This window comes from Channa argus, chromosome 10 (genome assembly GCF_033026475.1).
Source record: "Channa argus isolate prfri chromosome 10, Channa argus male v1.0, whole genome shotgun sequence".
Taxonomy (NCBI): domain Eukaryota; kingdom Metazoa; phylum Chordata; class Actinopteri; order Anabantiformes; family Channidae; genus Channa; species Channa argus.
The window spans coordinates 23,783,692-23,805,382 of NC_090206.1; the positions used below are offsets into that span (position 1 = coordinate 23,783,692).

The 21,691-nt window shown below is 44.6% G+C and overlaps 1 protein-coding gene across 2 annotated transcripts in view; it reads left to right on the forward strand.

Annotated features, from left to right (window-relative positions):
• Nucleotides 1–21,160, forward strand: part of fat4 (FAT atypical cadherin 4) — a 96,840-nt gene extending 75,680 nt beyond the window's left edge. Inside the window, exons 8-17 of one of the 2 annotated variants that reach the window (XM_067518221.1) lie at nucleotides 1,402–1,652; nucleotides 1,792–6,141; nucleotides 7,563–7,667; nucleotides 8,004–8,311; nucleotides 11,361–11,446; nucleotides 12,993–13,172; nucleotides 13,600–13,724; nucleotides 14,494–14,711; nucleotides 16,645–16,906; nucleotides 18,850–21,160. In XM_067518221.1, coding sequence (XP_067374322.1) covers nucleotides 1,402–1,652; nucleotides 1,792–6,141; nucleotides 7,563–7,667; nucleotides 8,004–8,311; nucleotides 11,361–11,446; nucleotides 12,993–13,172; nucleotides 13,600–13,724; nucleotides 14,494–14,711; nucleotides 16,645–16,906; nucleotides 18,850–20,756 — 7,792 coding nt within the window. In that variant the 3' untranslated portion in view covers nucleotides 20,757–21,160. The remainder of the gene's footprint in view (nucleotides 1–1,401; nucleotides 1,653–1,791; nucleotides 6,142–7,562; nucleotides 7,668–8,003; nucleotides 8,312–11,360; nucleotides 11,447–12,992; nucleotides 13,173–13,599; nucleotides 13,725–14,493; nucleotides 14,712–16,644; nucleotides 16,907–18,849) is intronic. The other variant, XM_067518222.1, reaches the window with a different exon arrangement.
• Nucleotides 21,161–21,691: the final 531 nt, after the last annotated feature.

A 21,691-nucleotide genomic window follows, 5' to 3' on the forward strand; every position in this document is an offset into this window, starting at 1 on the left:
TTGTGCCCATCAGGGGTTCCAAGGGGCCCTCAATGGAGACCAGAACGGGTTACCTTCGAATATCAGTTCTGATTCTCACAGCTGATTAAGTGTAAGCCTGAAACCTGGACTTGCATCTGTGCTATGCTTATGCCACAAGCATCTGTGGAATGATAATGTTATTAATTATGTCCAAACATCCTTTCTGCTTTCACAAGTTGTTCTGTAATTTGTCATCGCATCACTTGAGGGGGATGCTTTTTCTAAGAGTCTTGTAAAAATATGCACGAGAATGTACATGTATGTGTCAGTTCACATTTGGTTCTGCATCCTGCTGGAGACTCGTAAGATACGGACTTGAAGGTGATACTTGTTTGAAAGCCACAGAGAGTGTCCCCCAGATCTAATGATACTGTATTAATAATGAATGTTCTTTTTTTTTCTGCCTCCACAATAATTATAGAAACATAAATACTGAGTTAGAGATTTGAGATAAAGGATTTTTGTTTTTCATCTGCAGCAGAGGGGACAGCCTGAAACACAGGGGCTCTCTGTGAGCAGTGAAGTAGAAACAGTTGGGTGCATTAGACAGAATGTAAAGTTGGATGCCTCAGCAACGTTACCCACTGATTTGATGTCATGCGGGTGCAATATGGTGAACCATTACTGAGCGTATTTTGCATGTTTTTCTCCAAATCTTCAAAATCTTGCTTGGTTTAAACACTGCCCTCTATAGATCACCATGTGACATTATAGAAAAATTCACTGGCAGTGCACCAAACACTGTGAAGAAACTAAGGGAATGACTCATTTAACACTTGACACTCTGTATTTACATTAAGAAGCAGCTTTAATAACACAGTCATCACCCTGTAATGTGCGATGGGTTCATGATGCGTGTATTGAAGTAGCTCCATAGCCACCGAGTAGTAACCAGGAGAATTTTATGAAATAGAGAGTGGTTGTGTCTAATTTCATAGATTTAGAGTCTTTTAAAAATGCAATGCAATTTTTGAAATACCAAAAATACACTTCTACATGTGCAAAACCCAAAACTATTAGTCACCTGTTCTTCATTTTCTTTTTGTGTAAGCACTGGTGGCTCCTGCACAGGTCAGGGCAGATTTGAACTTAAACAACAACTGCTGAAGGTAGTGGAGAGAATATTAACTTGTAGTAGATGTGAGTGTCTTTGCATATTGATAGATAAGGTCTAGGGCAGTTAAAGGTAAAAAAGAATCAAAAGCAAAATGTATTATATCTAATTATTATAATTCTTTTTAAAATTCCGACCGAATGGATATCTATTATAATAAGCAATCCAACATGAATACAGTTAATTCTCTGACCTAACCACAGTCCCTTGTTCATGAAATATTGCAAAGCTTTCTTTGAAACTTATCCTTCTTTATATCTCTATAGTTACAGCTTGTCCGGAGGACACGGGCAGTTCTCCATCAACCCATCTACAGGACAGATTATCACCAGCTCCCTACTGGACCGAGAAGACAGGGCTAATTACCAGCTGCTGGTTGTGGCAACAGATGGAGGACAGCCCGAGGGATTGTCCAGCTCCGCGACTGTGTCCGTGACGGTGGCTGACATCAATGATAACCCTCCACGCTTCCATCACCACCCCTATGTTACACACATCCCCGCCTCTACTGGAGCAGGTTAGTTTTTGCTGTGAAAGTGCCAGTGTTGTTTCAAACATGTGCCTGTCCTGTTTTGATAAAGCAGGGCACACACACTTTGGAATTGTCTACATAAATACGTTTAAGTAAACGTATTTATTTCCATTTGCATCTTCAGGGTCCCTCGTCTTTGCCGTTACCGTCACTGATGAGGACTCCGGGTCCAACGCCCAGCTGCACTACTCGCTAATGGGGCGCAACTCAGAGAAGTTCAAGATTGACCCCATCCGAGGTGCCATTACTGCCAATGAGAAACTAACTGGAAGCTCAGAAGTTACACTCACTGTTCGGGTGAAAGACGGTGGAACTAGCCCCAAAATGGATATGACCACTGTGACGGTCCGCTTTGTCACTGGAGGGAACTTTCCCATCATCAAGCTGAAGGAGCACACATTCACATTCCCTGAGAGCCAGCCAACAAACCACATTGTTACGATGGTGACTGGGTCTTATATGAGAAGTGGGCCGCTGTCGTATTACATCGCCAGCGGCAACCTTGATAATGCCTTTCATATTGACCAGTTATCGGGTGAACTGTCAATCAGATACCCGCTGGATTATGAACACATTCAGAAGTATGTTCTCTGGATCGAAGCCAGAGATCAGGGCTTCCCACCTTATTCTTCATATGAAAAAGTGGAAATAACGGTGCTTGATGTAAATGACAATCACCCAGTGTTTGATAAGGATCCCTTTTATGCGGAGATACTGGAAAATCTTTCACCGCAGCGGGTGCTGATGGTCTCTGCTGTTGATCTAGACAGTGGGCCTAACGGACAGCTGGAATATGCCATAATTGATGGCAACAAGGACAACAGTTTCAGCATTAACCGAGCAACTGGTGAAATACGAACCACCAGACCGCTTGACCGGGAGAAGGTGGCTCAGTACATTTTGAAAGTCAAAGCTACTGACCGAGGGTTGCCACCCAAAAGCACAGCAGTTAAAGTACTGATCAATGTGCTGGATGTGAATGACAATGCCCCTAGATTTTCCAAGATCTTTAGTGCCACGGTAGCTGAAAATGCCCCAGTTGGCTACACCGTCACCCGAGTCACAACCACAGATGAAGATGCTGGTTCAAATGCGATAAGTCGATATTCAATTGCAGATACCAGCCTTCCGTTCAGTATTAATCCAAATACAGGGGATATAACAATAAGTAGGCCTCTGAACAGGGAAGACACAGATCATTACATTGTCAAAGTGTCTGCCCATGACTCTGGCTGGACAGTGAGCACTGATGTCACCGTATTCATAACCGATGTCAATGATAATCCCCCCAGATTTAGTCGTCCCTCTTACTATCTGGAGTACCCTGAGCTCACTGAAGTGGGCTCCCTGGTTACACAGGTGTCTGCCTCAGATCCCGATGAGGGTTTCAATGGCAAAATCTTCTATTTTATTCGGTCACAATCGGAGTATTTCAGAATTAATGCCAGCTCCGGAGAGATTTTCGTGAAACAGCAATTAAAATATCAGAACTCAACAGCTGCTAGTAGCATAAATATAAATCGCCACAGCTTTATTGTCACAGCCTCCGACCGTGCCCTCAAGCCTTTGATGAGTGAGACGACAGTAATAGTTAATATTGTAGACAGCAATGATAATCCTCCCGAGTTTGACTCACCCGGCTACTTCACTCCTGTCACTAAAAGTGTCAAAGTTGGCACTAGACTTCTTAGGGTTGTAGCTCATGACAAAAAAGACTTTGGCCTTAATTCTGAGGTTGAGTATTTAATAACAGGTGGAAACAGCTCAAGTAAATTCAAACTGGATAAGACAAGTGGATGGATCACTGTTGCCTCCTTCCTTACATCTGACATGAATAAAAACTTCAACCTTGAAATCACAGCCAGTGACAGAGGAAATCCTCCTTTGTCAGCGCGAACATCTGTGCGAATTGCGGTCACAGAGGAAAACCACCACACACCTGAGTTCTCACAAAGCCAAATCTCAGCTACTGTACCTGAAAGCCTTGCTGTGGGAACAGCAATAAGGACCCTGTCTGCCAGAGATAAAGATAAAGATATGAATGGCCTTATCACATACAATATTTCTTCAGGCAATGACAAGGGTCTGTTTGCACTTAATAGTAAAACTGGAGTGTTATCCCTAGCACAACCTTTGGACTTTGAAGAAAAGCAACAACATGAGCTTAGAGTTTCAGCCACTGATGGCGGATGGATTGCAAAAACAAGTTATGTTTCCGTAACAATACATGTGACTGATGTGAACGACAACCCTCCTGTGTTTGATCCTGAGGAGTATTTTCCCCTTGTTCAGGAAAATGTTCCCAGTGGCACCACTGTGGTCAAGTTGAACGCCACAGACCGCGATTCGGGAGCTAACGCTGTCATGGCGTATGTGATACAGTCATCAGACAGTGATCTCTTTGTTATTGACCCGAACACGGGCACCATCACCACCCAGGGCTTCTTGGATTACGAGGCCAAACAGGTTTACCATTTAACAGTCAAGGCCTTTAATGTCCCAGATGAGGAGCGCTGCAGCTTCGCCAATGTCAACATTCAGCTAAAGGGAGCCAATGAATACGTACCCCGCTTTGTCTCAAAACAGTATTACTTTGAAATCTCTGAAGCTGCTCCAAAAGGCACAGTGGTGGGGGAAGTGTTCGCCAGTGATCGAGACCAAGGAGGTGATGGAGTGGTTTACTACCTCATTTTTGGGAAAAGCAGAGACAAGGGCTTTGGCATTAATAGGAAGACAGGTCAGATTTATGTCACAGGTACTCTAGACCGTGAGAAAGAGGAAAAGGTTTCATTGAAGGTGTTGGCTAAGAACGCAGGAAGCATCCGTGGGGCAGATATTGACGAGGTGTTTGTGAACATCACAATTCTTGACGCCAACGATCCCCCTGTTTTTACCCAAGAACTCTATGATGTGCAGGTTAGTGAAGGTCTTGCGGCAGGTGGTCTTGTTACATTTGTGAGCGCTGAGGACTCAGATTCCGTGCCAAGCTGGAGCAGATTTTCTTACTCCATTGCTCCCGAGTTTGATAAAAATGTTTTCACTATCAACGCAAAAACTGGCCAAGTGTCTGTGGCCGCAGAGCTAGATAGAGAAAATACTCCCGTGTATACTCTCACAGTTTTTGCTGTGGATACAGGGACACCTCCTGCAACCGGAAGCACGACCGTGGTTGTGAATCTGGAAGATATCAATGATAACGGTCCAACGTTGACAACCACTTATGCTGAGGTAATGGAGAACAAGAGAGCCGGGACTCCAGTTACAACACTAACTGCTTCTGACCCAGACCTACCACCCAATCAAGGCCCTTTCTTATACAGCCTCCTGAGTTCTGGCTCTGCCAATAGCTACTTTAGTCTTAGTCCAGCTGGAGTGTTAACCACCAGTCGGGAGATTGATAGAGAACAGATTAGTGACTTCTACCTCTCTGTTGTGATTAAGGACTCTGGTGTGCCTCAAATGTCCTCCACAGGAACAATCCACGTCAAAGTAAACGATCAGAACGACAACCCATCTGAGCCGAGGTCCATGGAGATATTTGTCCACTACTTTGGGAACATGTTTCCTGGAGGTTCTTTGGGAGATGTCAGACCCCAAGACCCTGACACTGAGGACAGGTTCCACTGCTCCCTTATCCCTCCATCCAATGGTCTATTTTCTATCCCAGTTGGGACTTGCAGCCTCAACTCTAAGTCCCGCTCAACGGATGGAACTTTTGAACTGACCATCCGTAGCAACGATGGTGTCCATGGTTCTGTCAGCAATACAGCTAGAGTCCTCTTCATGAGTTTCACAAACGCTACAGTGGACAACAGCATACTCATACGACTCAATTCTGAAGGAATCAAAAGCTTCCTTACCAACCACTACCTCAGCTTCTTACGAATTGCCAACTCTCAGCTAGCAGGACTGGGCACAGGGGTGTTGCTTTATGGAGCATTTGAGCTCAACAATCAAACTTTCCTGATGGCAGCTGTGAAACGGGGCCACGGACAATATGTCAACCCCAGCGGCGTGGCCACATTCTTCCAGAGTATCAAAGACATTTTATATAGACAGAGCGGGGTGCAAATAGATGCGGTGGACCATGATCCGTGCACACGTAACCCATGCCTGAACGGAGGCAGCTGCAAGCGGCGTCTCAGTGTCGGGCCTGATATGAAGACAGAAGAAAGTGTCCCAGTGATCCTTGTTTCTAACTACCCCCTGCAGCCCTACGCCTGCAGCTGCAGGCCAGGATACACAGGGGCTCTGTGTGAAACAGACATTGACGAGTGCCAGCCATTGCCCTGCCACAATGGAGGCACCTGCCACAATCTGGTGGGGGGCTTCTCCTGCACCTGTCCTGAAGGCTTCACCGGCATGGCCTGTGAGAGAGATATCAATGAATGTCTTTCCAATCCCTGCAAGAATGGGGCACTGTGCCAGAACTTCCCCGGTGGCTTCAACTGCCTCTGCAAAGCTGGGTTCGCAGGTACTACACATGCAGGAGTCACATTATTCATGTCTGACCACACAGTAACTTGTTATAGACTTGGGGGGGGGGGGGCGGGGGGGGGGGGGGGAGACATGTAGGGGCACACATATACACAGATTGACACTCACATAATAATATACTCAGACATCCAGCTTTGAGTCCAAGGAAAATATTTGCTTCTGAATGTTTCCAAGAGGGGTTCCAGCCATAGCATACATGCATTGCTGCCAAAAACAGTTTGGTTTTCGGATTACTAGTTGTGGGGTATCAGCTCTGATACATAACAGGCTGCCATGTTTGCTTTAATAAAAAGGATGATGCGAAGCTGACCCAAGTCAGGCCTCGAGTGTAGACTTCACACACAGTTCACCCATATCATATTTCATTGTGTGCCTTCATGTGCATGCAGCTCTGACCACACACAGATACATTTCTAATCCGGTTGTGTACAGAAGGATTTTTCAATTAAGGATTTCTCATACGGCTCTGTTTTGAGTTGTATGACAAATGAGTAGCTTTATAAGGGATCCAATCAGGTCTTTAGTTTGGAAATGAATACGCCACACTATTACCGGTGATAAAAGGGGAGCGGACTTTAAGTGGAAGTACTTAGTGCAGTCATTTGGATTGTGTGTGCGTCCAGCTGCTGACTCTTGCATGTGAAAGGCATTTTCAAAGCAGGCGATTTACCTCAAGTCAAGTCATTACTGTCCCTTTTTATTATTACGATAAAAAATGACCAGCAATCTTTACATTTCATCAAGATAAATGAGCCTCCTGTAGTAATGCACCTATTGACTTACAGTAGTTTGCGTGCCCTCATAGTGAACTCACAACTTCCTGTTTTCCCTGCCGGGTTTTTGGCAGCAGAATCTGTCTCCATTAGGCAACATGTCTCCGGATTTGTTCAAGTGTTTTAGAAGTTCATTGTCTTTTTGTATTGTGCCATGCTCATTTGCTATTATATGTATTATCAGTTTTCTCATCGTGATGTTCCAAAATGGTTGAATGTTTTTCTGCACGTTGTGTCTTCTGTACTGCAAAAACACAGCCTTATCCCAAAAATCGAGTTTGAATCTGATTATTATCGGTGACAAGAATCCAGTTAACTGAGGTCTTTTCCTTTTCTTTTTTTTGAACTATGAAAACTTTAAGATGTTGTTTTGCATTGAATGATGCCACTTCTTGACAAAATATTGAAAATTTTCCAAACTAGCATTGCTTATTTAAAGGAAACTGAAGCTGCACTAAAGCAGGTAAAAAAAAAAAAAAAAACCATTTAACACTCATTACTAGGTTTGTTTTTTGCAGTGCATTTCTGAAAGGCCTGCATCGCTTGGCCTGTGGGGAAAGTGAACTGCCTTCCTGTGTTGTCTGCCACCTCATCCATTTTAATTTGTGTTGTTCTGTGAACCCAGGCAAAACGTGTGATTCCATCATCAATCACTGTGATTGTAACCCATGTTTTAATGGCGGCTCCTGCCAGAATCAAGTGGATGGATATTACTGTCATTGTCCATTTGGTAAGTGATCACAGGAACGTTCGTAGGGCGTTTGCGAGTGCTAGTAGAATGAAAAGCTTCAGATGTATAATATCCAAAAAGAAATAATGTTTTGTTTTGTTTTGTTTTATTCTGCACTTATCAGTTTGTGTCTCCATATTCATTTTGTCTCAGTTTTTAATGTTTTTTATTGACGCTGTCATTAATGCGCTGGTGATTTGGGTGATTGAAAAGCTTGATTTAAAGATCATAATCAGTCTTCAGTGCGGATATTTCTATCACAGTTGCACCATGACTTAGTCGTTGGTTTCTCCTCTCATTTCTTTCTTCTTTTTTTTGCTCTGTTTTTGTCTCAAGGGGTTTTCGGCAAACACTGTGAACTGAACAGCTATGGTTTTGAAGAGCTCTCCTACATGGAGTTTCCATCTCTGGAACCCAACAATAACTACATTTATATCAAGTTTGCTACTCTGAAGAGCAACGCACTGCTTATGTACAACCACGATAACCAGACCGGAGACAAGGCGGAGTTCTTGGCTCTGGAGATCTTCGAGGGACGGATGCGCTTCTCCTTCAACTTGGGAAGTGGAACTTATAAATTGATGACTATGATTAAAGTTTCAGATGGGCAGTTCCACACAGTCATTGCCAGGAGGGCTGGCATGGTAAGAATCTCTTTTCTTTTTTCGGGGGTAGTACAGCATAACGTACATGCATTCGCTAAAAGCTTTTCTAATAACATTGCAGAAAAGCAGAAACATTCCACATGCTATGGACATGTGCTGCATAGTGAATAGCAAATGGCCTTTTATAGCAAAATGCTGCATCCAAATTTGGCCTCATATTCTTTTTTGCACCATCAGATGATAATTAAACTCCCCCACACTACTGGTAGCTCAGCTTATGGTTTTCATGGTTTCTAATTATATTTTATTGCTCGTTGAGATCCACAATACAAGGATCCAAAATGGCCTTGTAGGCTGAAATTCTGTCTGCTGTGCTCTGAATGAGAGGCTTCTCTGTGCCAGCAATGCAGTGGCAAAGGAAAAAGGGAAAAAGTCCAACCGGGCCCTGTCAAAGCTGCTATAATGTAGCTCTCCTGCTGGACTTCAAATCTGTCATTTCCCGCCGTGCACTGGGACTTTCAAAGGAAGCTGGTAAAATCATTAAATTGTCAGTTTTGAGATGGCGCAGAGTGACATGACAAGATGGAAAGGGATACAGCACACATTGAGAACTGTGATTGTGTCCCCCTATAGTGCCCAGTGAATTTTCTGTGAAGGTGGCCATGTTAGAACTCCTGAAGAATGAGAGGAAAACGTGCATGTGTCGTGCCTGAAGTGCCAACTCCCTTATGTGCTGTAAAATGAACTTGTTCACTGTTTGCAAAAGGTGCTGTGGGTCATTTCAGTGGTCAGGCTTGAGGTCTGCTCTCAGTTTCTGTGCCTGAATTCTGAGCCAATGTCAAAAGCAGACGGAAAACCACAGACGTGGTCATGCACTGCTTCATCGTGATGGATCCAAGTAATCAGAGGGGCCCGAAAGTTCACAGATACTGTTACAATCACAATCCTTGAGTTAGTTTAATTGTCAAATACAATAGATGTAACACAGTTGGTCCAGTGAATCCCACGAGACATCAATATCAGTCCAAACGATGCTTTTCTTTGCCAACAACAAGGCACAAAATTGGTTGAATGTATGATTCAAATAAACAATCACCATTTTTTTTTGAGACATCAGCACATAACTTTAATAAATTCTGACACACAGAATTTACAGACCACGCATTTGCCTTTAAAAAAACAAAAAAAAAACAGATTTATTTTTCAAAAATAGTTTTCACTATTTTTCATGTGTGGTTGTCATTAGTTACCAAAACTGTTATTCTCCGTATGTAAGGAAGTATTTTTGAATTCTCATTCTTAATCTCATATGTATTTCCTGGATCTTTGTTCGTGCAGCTTTTCCAAATCGGATGGAAACAAGTCTTTTATCTGCACCAACTTGTCATAAATTACTTATTTGAAATGGATGAAATTGATTGTGGGTGAGATTTGATTACAGAGACCTACGTATTAGTGGATACGGCTGCGTTTTCTGCTCTGTTTGCAGCCATGTGTTTGTATCAGAGGGGAAAAAAAGAAACAGGAACACAAGAATAATAGTTTGACATGAGGGTAGTTGACATGCCAAATCAGTCAGTAATGGTTATCACGGCTATACGTTTGACACCACAGTAAGTCAATGACTGGAATAGATCAGGGGCAGGAACTGCCAAGCAACAGTTTAGTCAGTTTGTTTTAGCACCAGCAGCTAATCATCACGTTTTTGATTAGCTGAAATGATTTACCCTCGATCCCAAGTACACAACAGCATCAGTTACTCGGTGCCTGCACCACAACAGAAAGCAGTGCTGTGGTCCCTCCGTTACATTAGTCATGAGGACAGCAGTGATCTCCAGCAGTGTTTTCCTTCAGCCACGAACAAAAACCAACTCCTCATCTTTTCGTCTTACATTCGGTATTATTATTTCCAAGAAGGGGCTGGGCGGGGGGGGGCAGTCTTGACAGAAATATTTCCTCTGAGACAATGTGAGACACTTTAAAGTAAAAACTGTGTATTTTAAGGAATGACTGTGCTGCCTTTGATTGCAGGAAAAGAGATGAATAAAATGTGCTTGTGGTTGTCAGAGAAGTCACGAACGCGTTCAATACAAATTTGTCACGTTGTTCGTCGCCTTGCTGTTGTCACCGTGTTTGCGTTTGCTCGGATTTTGTTTTTTGTACGTGTCAGAGTACAAAGTGTGACTCAAATGTACTGAAGAGAAGAAAAGAGCATGTGTGCGCCTTGAAAGAGAGTGTGTGAGCATGGATTCGATGGGAAAGTGGGTGGTGGTGAGGGGGAGGGGGTGGGGGTCGTGCTCTCCTGGATAATTTGTGTCAAAGATCTGGGCCAGTGTGGTCCTTGTTTACTCAAGATCCAGGAGAGGTGGAGCGTGATTGCCTTGGTTTTTCAACACTTTCACACACTTTCCCGGGCAGTTTCCTCACCAGCCCATTTCTTTTCTTCCTGGCGGGGTTGTTCCCTCTTAGAGCACAGAGAAGGAAGAGAATAAGCCACATCTGGGCAAGAGCTTTACTGCGATTAACGGGAAAAAAGGAAATGCTTGCCGTAATGCACTTTTATGCCACACTCCCATCAACCGCTGTGATGGAATGATGAAAAATAATTGGCCTTGTGGTGAACAAATCTCACACAGTCTATTGAACAGGACATACTTATACAAATACTCACTGAGGAATGAATGGGTGGAACCAGAATCCTGGAGTCGAAGCTAATGCTGCAGTGCAGCAGTGCTTGTTTTCCAACTGTCCCTGCCTAACCCACTGCTGATCACCTGGATTTGGCGTGTTCAGTCGCTCAGAAGCTAGAAGCACTGGGTTGGTCAGGAAGGGTTCGAAAACATGCAGGATGAGGACCTGGAGGGACTGGAGTTGATGATGCAGACTACACAGGCCTGCATTGTTGCTGTTACAGGAAGTGATTTATTACAGCCATTCATTAGAGCTTTCACATGCCTCAAAGGAAATTGAACAAAATAACATTTTGTCAACTCAAAACACCTGCATAGAATAAAGAAAGTGGTTGTTTTTGGAAGTTTCCCCCCAAAACAGATAAAATGTGAACTTACGACCGTTGCTCTTCGTGCAGGCTGCATCCCTGACTGTGGACCTGTGTGGGGATGACCAGGAGCCAGGCTACTGTGCAGTTAGCAATGTGGCGGTACACACTGACTGGTAAGAACACACACACACACAAAGTACACTGCATTTCTGTCTCTATGATCCAGCTGTGCACATTAGATGCTTTTACACCAGGTCAATTTCACCAGAACGAATGTCCCACTAATATATCCAGGACTGTCAATTGACATTTCTACAACAAGGCCAAAGCCTCAGGAAGAAATGTCACATTGACTTTAGCTTTTGCATCCTGGTTATTGGTGGGCACAAACTACCAGTTGACCCACCAGTGCTGCAGCCCCCTCCATGAAAGTTCCGCAGCAGTCAGAGAGGGGTGGAAGCCCCCAGCGCCCAGGATGAAGCAGCTAGGGAACCCGAGTTCCTTAAAATGTTTCCCCCGGGGAAATGCACATAATAAAACACTGTTGCCACTTTTAGTTCGGAGGCCTGGAAATGTTCCACGTCTGCTAAAATAAAAGAAAATAACACAGAAGTGATTCTTGTATACAGCTGTTGGACTGCACCCTGAGCCTTTGTGCAGTGAATCAACACTGACCAACAGATTGGAGGTTAATTAAACATGGAGTACAATATTTCTCATTACGGGCATTAGACCAGAGGTATCAGACGTTTTTGGCTTGTGATCCACTTAGAACAGAGCAGCGTCCGCTGGTCACCTGTCAACACTTGTGACATGTCTACTGGATTTGACAGGTTAAACCAAACAGGGTTTTCTTTACTCCTCTAGAGGTGTTAAGAGGAGTAAGCATAAAGCAAAGATTAAGAGGAGATATGTCTGATTAGGGTAATCACAAATGTTTTTTTAATATTTTCCTGCCTTATTAATCATTTGGCATCCCCTCAGAGTCATCGCAAACTAAAGTGAATGGATCAGTCACTGCTGTTGCCAAAGAACTGGGCTTTAGTTTGATGTGAGTTCTCTTAGTCAGAGTTTAACAGCTGTCAGCTTCTACTTTTAGCACCTTTCCAGAGCCGCTTTTAAAAATCTTATTAGTCAGGTTAGATGACTCATACTATAACAAAAATCAATATGAGAACCTAAAACATTTCGAATAGAATAACCTAAGCTGTTAACCAGTTATGGTTAACAATTGCTCTGAAGATGTTTGTAAAGCCTGAAATGCTTTTCTATCTAGATGAAAGCAAATTGCATGAAAATATTATAGGCAGGTCTCATTTGAATTTTTTTCAATGCAAAAATTAAAAGTTAAACTCAAGGATTGTTATTAAATAGATAACAAATGATGTAAAAATTCGTTCAGTGACTTTGTGATCACTGCGTTGATGCAAAGGCAGCTCTGAGCAAGGGTCTTATGAGGTGAAACTTGAGATTGTGCGTGTGTTTGTGTGTAAGAGTTCACGCAAGAGATTGATCTGGCAGATGAAAAGGTTTATTTTGTAGGGTTCTCAGAAGCGTGTTATTGTGAAACTCACCGAACCACGGTGTCTTTTGGACTGAGCGTGTGCGCGTGTGCATACCACAGAGTACTTGAATGCATTTCTGTTCGTACTGTTGTGTGTTCAGGCAATGCTGTCTTTGTGTGCTGATGATTTTGTGTGTGTGTGTGTGTGTGTGCAGGATCCTGGACGTACAGCCCAACAGGCTCTCGGTGGGAGGTGTCAGGTCAATAGAGCCTATCCTTCATCGGCGCGATCAGGTCGCCACCCACGACTTTGTCGGCTGCATCATGGAGTTCGCAGTCAACGGCCGCCCGCTGGAGCCCAGTCAGGCTCTGGCATCGCGTGGCATCCTTGACAGGTCTGCAGCCCCAACCCCACTGCCCTCGCACTCCCGCACTCACCCCCTCTCAATCTCTGTCCTCTTCTTCCCATCTGTCCGTCTTCTGTAACCTCCTTGACTCTCGCTGCGGGACATCTGTTCTCACTGTCAAATCCTCTCAAGAGTTTTTAAAAAGATGTTTTTTTTTTAATGCGAATGGCAGATTTTTGATGAGAGCAAGCAATTGCAGAATTCTGGAGAATCGCTGGTGAATAGTGAAGCGAGGGCGTATCTTTTAATATGCTAATTCTCTGGGGTTCTTTTTGGGGGGTTTTGTCTTGCTGCACATGGAGAAAGAAACCAAAGCTCATCTGCCCCCTTTTTTTTTTTTGAAAGACCCCCCCGGTTGCTGACTGTGCAGCTAACTTGTCAAATGGGCTGTCTGATTGTCTTACTTTGTGTGTAGATGTCCGAGACTGGAAGGAGCCTGCACCACCAGCCCCTGCAGACATGGCGGGACCTGTTTGGACCACTGGTCTTGGCAGCAGTGCCAGTGTGTGGATGGCTTCACCGGCAAGTTCTGTGAGAAATGTAAGTATAAGCCTTTGAAGTGTCTTTTTATTTGCTGAGGTTGCACTTAGTGAGGAATATTCCATCATGATTATTTATGATTCCCCCTCGTGAATCAAACTGCACCACGTACTTAATATAGGTCACAGTGCTGCTGCAACATTCTGAGCTTCATTTGAAAGAGTTTGTGTGTTTAAATATATAAATACTTACATTCAAAGCTGGAGAACTCCGACAGAAGAAAGGTTTGAGCCACCGTGTTTGGTGGAACCATATATTTAGCAGCTTCACCAATATCCTTCACCACGTTTAATTTGAACACGTCATATTACAACTGGGATCAAGTAAGATTCCAGTCTTCTCTCTGTTCCCATCAGCTTTGAGTTTGTAGGAAATCCGGCGCTGAATGGTACCAAAAAAATTTAGAGCACTTTTTTTTAAAAAACAAAAAAGCACATAAAATGTACTTTCTCAGCATCCAATGCATCATGTCAGGGAAACAAAGAGTAAATAAACATGATGAAGAGGCAGAAACCTTTTGCAATGGGGGTTAAAAGGATTACAGCAATAATAGGAGTGTCAGTCAGCTCTTACATTTTTAATCCAGCTCTAAAAAGATTACGTAAAGTAAACGTGGGAATTCAGTGTCTGGGAAGGAGTTTGGAACCACTGGTGAGAAAATGTGGACCAATCTGTGTGCATGGCAGCCCCATAAGAAAAAGAATTTAGACCTAACTGCCAGCTGCAGAATGGACATTAAAATTTCTTTTCTTTTTCTTAACTCGCCCAGACATGACAGCAGACACTGCCCTGTCCCTGGATGGCACCGGCCGCCTGGATTACTCGATAAAGCAGGGCCCTAGACGCGACACCTTGCTGAGACAGTTATTGCAGGGCGGGACCTCTGACCCTGCCACTCCCAGCAGCCTGGAGGTCAAGTTCAGGACTCGCGGCAAGAGCGGTACACTGCTGCACGTGCAGGAGAGTAGCAACTACACCACAGTAAAGGTGAGAGGACGTAAAGGAAAGATTTCCTGAGAGTAGTGTGTGAACTGACACGTGGAACCTTAAATGCAAATATCAGGCTTTGTGCAATGTGGAGACTGAATGTTCACTGGATAAATTCACTATGATTCACATTTCAACATGTTCTAACCGGAACAGCAGTGCACAGCACACAGTAACGTGCCCATGTTCTGCCTCTTTAATCCTCATAGATCATTTTAGGTTTAGTGGAGGATCAGCTTTGTGCAAATAATGTGAAGTGATCAGTCCGTTAAGGTAGATTTGAATCCAAATTTACGATGCTGTGACACAGTAAACGCTGTCGTGTTGACATAGTGGATTTATCCCCAGCAGCAGGAGGAGGAGCTGGTACTTTCAGCCATTGGTGCTGTGCATTGCATGTGACTCAGATGTTGGTCAGGTCAAGTCGCTGATCCCGCTGAATATCTAAATGGGTTTGAAAGGTCATCTGTGCAGGTGTTAAGGCCTATGTGATGTGCACATTCTTTATAAAACCGAGCTCAGTGCAGAGTCGCTGTCTGCACAGCAATCCGCTCATCCACCGGTTCGACACATCGGAGTCCAAGTCCTGCAGTATGGCGGACTAAGGTGACATGTTGCATCACTGAACACATTTGCAGTTATGAGCATGTCAACATACAGTGCACACACACTGAAAGGTCCCCGGACACGTGTAGTTTAGCTTTAAATGGATGTAAGGTATATTAAATAGCATACAAACATGTGTAAATGCTGACTTCCTCTCACCCCTAACACCCCCAGGCTTCAATCCACACACTTTCTCCTACTGTAAACTAAACTACATGGACATTTCTCAACCTGGTGCCTTTAGTCTCTCCCGTCTCTGTTTTCTCCTCTGATACCCTCCCTCCGACTCCCAGCTGCCCAAAGAGGCCCGAGCACTCATTCATCCTCTTCAGTTTTCCTTTTAGACCATTCCCGCACCACCACCACCACCACCACCAACCCCTCACCACTTTTTCTTTTTTCCTTTTTCTTTTTTTTTCTTTTTTAAATCTCTTATGATTCCTTTTTTTCCGGCTGTGATGCAGCTTTTGTCGAAATTATTATTTGCCATCTCAGCTTCTCTTACAGCCCAGAAAAGTAGTTTAAGAACTGTGAAACCTAAAATAAGAACAGTAGCAGGGGAATAACATACTGCTTAACATACATTGAGAGGGTTTTATATACTGAGATATGAAAAACACGCTGTTTCATAGATAAACTTCATGATTGGTTTTCCAGGTTAGGGAGACTCAGTATTCTTTGGCTTGAGGGACTTTCCGCTTTTCCCATTTTAAATCAGCTCTTCCGGAAGCTACTTATCATGGCTGATTTTTAGGGTTTTTGAAAGGGAGGAGAACGGATTAATTTCCCATAAAAGTGGGGAGCACACATATGAGATTACCATTCACGTTGTAAGCCGCAAATTTGTTGTCCGTGCCAAAGTGAGCTTGATTAATTTCTTTCAAAGACGCGCTGTGTCCTTTGTTTTCCGGAAAGGGTCTCCTCCAGTGGGCGTTTGAATGAGCGTGTTTTCCCTGGATTTGTTGTCGTGGAAGTTCTTCTTTTATATGTGAGCTAGCTTCTGATCTGCATCTGGCTGAACAACATGAGCTACACACACAAGTCGTGAGAACGTGATTAAGTGCAGCGTGTCCTTGTGGGAAAATGATTTATTTTTGTTTTCAGCAGCAGATTCTGAAATTAGTGCGGTGGTGGTTTTGTGGGAAGATGATTTCCTCTCATTGCTTGTTAATGATGCTGATATTAATCTGAAAAACAGCACATTACGTCATATGTCGACGCTCCTCAATTAACAACCGCTAACAAGAATTGGTGAAACTCGACGCTAGCATGACTTTACAGCAGATGATATGTTGCAATGAACCTCCATATCTGCTCTCTCCATCAGCTGAGGAATGGCAACATCCATTACATCTCAGATGCGGGCGTGAGAGGAAAAGTGGAGCGGACCGTGGGGGACGCAGTGCTGTCGGACGGCCAGTGGCACACATTGCAGCTGGTCAAAAATGGCTCCGCCACGGTGATCCAGGTGGACAGCAGCCACACCAGAGTCATCCAGCATGCCACTCAGGACTTTGGTGGTGTTGGTGTTTTAACCTTTTCCCTGGGAGGGATCCCATCCGGATCTGCCCGGCAGAAAACTGCAGCAGGTAAAAGCTTGACTGTGTGTTTGTTGTGCTTGGGTCCAGAATGAAGGAAACAGTCTGTCATCAGATCAAGTCATTTCTGACTTTGATATGTTGTTAAAAGCCTTGTTTTTCCTGTGACTGGAATATCCCTGGTTGGATCTGTGAGGTTCAGGTTAAATCTGGGGATGGAGCGTGTTTTCCACTAGACTACTAACCCCCAGCTGCTCCAGACACAAAATCAGATTTTTAATGTAGAGTCCAAAGAATCTTTTCCACAAAATACACACACTGTCATTTTGCAACGTAGCAGTGCCTAATATTTGTTATGGGAACAGGTCATATTCCTTTTAAGGAGCTGCTAGCTGCTACCCAGCTCCAAAGAACGTCACTATTATAATATTCATCAGACAGGTTTAGTGTCTCAGAAGCTTTTCTACCCTTTCAGGAAAACAAGTTATTGGATTTCTGAAAAACACTGGATATCTTGTAATGTTTGGACGAGGATTGCGTCATACTTTAAGTCCGAAAACGCCAAGTCTGATGTTGTAGATATATTTACATTGAGGTGTGCTAATGTGTATTTACGCGCTGAAGCTCTCAGAAACTGGCGCCCGACCAAGCAGCTCACCCTTTCTCCAGCAGCTGTAAATTACTAATGCGGGAGTGTTTTCACATTATTATGAAAACCTCCTCTACATGCTCACAAGTGTGTGTGCACCTACACACAGAGTGGATTTGTGCAGCACAGCAGTCACGGGCTTGTGAGCCCTAATAAATCCGGCGCAAACTTCGTTTTGCTCCAAATGAATAAACGGTCCGCTGATCACACTGCCGTCCATGTTTGGTGGCTGTCCAACAAGACCCTGTGAAACCTGGCCTGAAATCTTTTCTTATTTGACACTGCTGAGATTTACCCGCTACGAATTTACGGTGGTTGAATAAATGTTTCTTTATCGGAGCGTCGTTTACGGACAAAAACAACTATATTAATTTAATTTGACTTTGTCTTGGAGCACCTGCCTTAAAGGACTTTTAGTGTTTTTGTCCTATTTCCATGTGCTCTCGTCCTAATTTAGACTTAAATCACTGATAAGATGTCCTTGAGCGTGAGCTGAGAACAGTTTGGAAAAGGTGAAACAGAGGGTTTCCAGGGGGGGGGGAGGTAATGCAACGTAGTAAATTTCCGAATTTCAGGGGAGGGAAAAACGAACCTAATACTATGGACTAATATGGTAAAAATGAGCAATTTGAATGATTTGTTGAACTCTTTTACACAGGGACTGGGGCATATTTCAAAACAAACAGATTGTGAGCACGCAGGTCTGTGGCAGACTGCCGGTTCACCGACCCCTTACCTCAATGTGTGTCTGAACAGTCTCGTTGTGTTGTGTACTCGATTTTCCAGAGCTAATGAAAAGGCCCAAATGGATTTAATCTGCACTGGGATAAATTCAATAAAAATCTATTTAGATCGGTGAGGCAGCGCTGTTAGGCAATACACAAAGCAAAAGATTGAATTAGACACAGACATTCACCCGACCCAGATGTATGTCTTGAAGCTAAAACAGCTCCAGTGATGGATTCTCTATAAAATAAAAAAAAATCTTTCATATTTCTTTTCTCAAATTGGCCAGATGGAGTTTTTAGTTTTAAAATATGATTTTTCTTTTATTTAATTTTTTTTTTTCCTTCCACAAAAAGATATCACTTTTTTTTTTTTTTTTTATCCAAAGCTTGAACCAATTACCCATCTAAACAAAATTCTTTCAGCTCTGATTATAGCTCCCAGTTCCTGTTATTTACAAGGAAGCGTTCCAGCATCAGCAGACATTCTGAAAACGCATCAGTCTGATGGCAATCGGAAATTATTCCTCTCCAGGCAACTGTTATGTCCTTGTTGCTCTCTTGTTGCTGATGGCTGTTTCTTGTTATCTTAACCCGTTTTCTCTCTGATTCATTTGCAGGTTTCGATGGCTGCTTGGCCTACGTGAAGTACAACGGGGAGAATCTGCCGTTTACCGGAGAGCACGGCCTCGTCACCTTAACCCCGACCAGCTCATCCGTCAAAATTGGCTGCAGGGGTCCCAACCTTTGTGAGAGCAACCCGTGCTGGGATGGACTGATGTGTGTCAACCAGTGGTACACATACCAATGCGTCCCGCCCGGTGACTGCGCCTCCAATCCCTGCCAGAACCATGGCAGCTGTGTGCCAGACCCCCGCTCAGGCTTCACTTGTGTCTGCTCCGAGTTCTACACAGGAAAAACTTGTGAGACCTTGGTGGCCTGTCTAGGCGTCCAGTGCCCTCAGGGTACTGTCTGCAAAACAGCCAACAACGGCGGGTTTGTTTGCAGTCCCAGCCCCACAACGGAGACAATTGTCCTTCCCATCTGGGCAGTGCCGGCTATTGTTGGCAGTTGTGCCACCGTCCTTGCCTTGGTGGTCCTCAGCTTGATCCTGTGCAACCACTGCAAGGGCCGCAACAAGACCAAAGTGCCAAAAGAACCCAAGGAGAAGAAACCCAAGGAAAAGAAGAAGAAAAAGAAGAAGGGTAGTGAGAATGTTGCATTTGATGACCCAGATAACATCCCGCCTTATGGGGATGACATGACGGTACGGAAACAACCAGAAGGGAACCCCAAACCGGACATCATCGAGCGGGAGAACCCTTATCTCATATATGACGAAACAGACATTCCCCACAACAATGAGACCATCCCCAGTGCTCCGTGTGCCCCCTGTAATGGCCAGGAGGCAGACATCGAGCACTACGACATAGACAATGCCAGCAGCATCGCCCCTTCAGATGCAGATATCATCCAGCACTACAAGCAGTTCCGCAGCCACACGCCCAAATTCTCCATCCAGAGACACAGCCCACTGGGCTTTGCCAGGCAGTCCCCCTTACCCCTCGGAGCAACAAGCTACACCTACCAGCCTCAGTACGCGCAAGCACTGAGGTCCACACCTCTCAGCCACTCCCACTCAGCCTGCCCCACTCCAAATCCACTCTCCAGACACTCCCCAGCCCCGTTCACGAAGCCCTCCTCATTCTACCGAAACACGCCAACGAGAGAACTCAACCTGGCTCGCCGTGAGGGTAGCCCGCTGGACCTGCACAACGACGCGTGCCAGCCTCCACCCATGTTTAACTACGCCACCCGGCTGGGGAGGCGCAGCAAGAGCCCACAGACTATGGCCAGCCATGGCCACACCTCTAGGCCCGGCAGTCGGCTGAAGCAGCCTATCGAGCAGATCCCCCTAGAGACGGGGCCTCCTGTGGGGTTGTCCATCGAGGAAGTGGAGCGCCTTAACACTCCGCGCCCACGCAACCCCAGCATCTGCAGTGCTGACCACGGGCGCTCCAGCTCAGAGGAGGACTGCCGCAGGCCTTTGTCAAGGGTCCGCAACCCCGCTGATGGCATCCCAGCTCCAGAGTCCTCGTCAGAAAGCGACTCACACGACTCCTTCACCTGCTCCGAGATGGAGTATGACCGGGAAAAACCAGTGTCTTACAGCTCTCGGGTGCCAAAGCTCTCTCAAGTCAACGAGTCAGATGCTGACGATGAGGAGTACGGTGTGAGGCTCAAGCAAAGGCGGTACTCAAGTCGAAGGGCAGAAGGGGGGCCTGGCATTGCCCAGGCCCCCCCCGCCGACCAGCACTACACCCTGCCCCACAAACTGGGCCAGCAAGCTGGGGGCTTTAACTGGGACAATCTGTTGAACTGGGGCCCTGGCTTTGGACATTATGTAGACGTGTTCAAGGACTTAGCCTTGCTTCCCGAGAACGCGGCAGCAAAAGACATTGAAATGAACAGTGGGGATGGCTCGGTGACCATTCTACATGAAGGAGAGGCTGAGCAATATGTATGAGTCTATTTATTGTGATGCTGTAGAATATGATGATGATCTCCATTTCTTTTGTTTTTTAAAGGAAGTCTGTATATTTTGAGAGAACGCTCGTGATTTTATTCGCTCGTGTTTTATTATTCAAAACAGTAAGACGACTCTCACTGCAGTAAGGCAGAAAATGACACCACGACAGATTTTGTCATCAGCCACCTTGGGATAGTTTACCAGTCTCTTTCTATGTCCTAACTCAAATGTACAATTGTGCACTCATCATAACGCATCCATTGACACTGAGTGGCAAATAAAAAGAAAAGAAAGAAATCCACGTCTGAATTCAATTTAGTGGCTGCAAAGCTCCATTCATGTTATCTTGATAAAAAGGTTTCTGTTCTTTATTACCAGTATTCCCTCTCTCTTTCCAAAAAGTTCTGTCGCATTTGCAGCCGAGAGATAAGAGGGTAGATAATATTAACACTAACAGGAAGAGAATTCCAATGGGCCATGGAGCAAAAGAAAACTCCCGGTCTGTCTTTTTCAGGGGTCAACTTTTAATTTACTTAGAAGGAAGCACGTGTGTTTGATCTGACTGCACCTGTGGCTGATAAGTAAGTACACCAATTTGCTCACACAGTATTGTAGGACCCCACCAATGTTAGGGTCCCTTTTCCCTCTGACTGTCTTTGCCCTGGTGTTTTCTCGCAAAAGGCTGGTTAAACACTCCAAGCGTGAGGACAAATCACGTCTCCCTGCCTTGCAGACATTTGAGGATTTCAGTACAGGGGAGGATTTTTCCTCTCCGGGTTTTCTGGCCTAAGTACAGAATGAGGGGAGGTTTTGGGAAGGATGGTGTTGTTTTCTGACCAGCCAATTATTTTTGGGCAATGATAATGATGTTACGGATCCTATGAACATCACCCCGACTAAAACGCTATGAACTTGTGTACATTTTTTTTAAT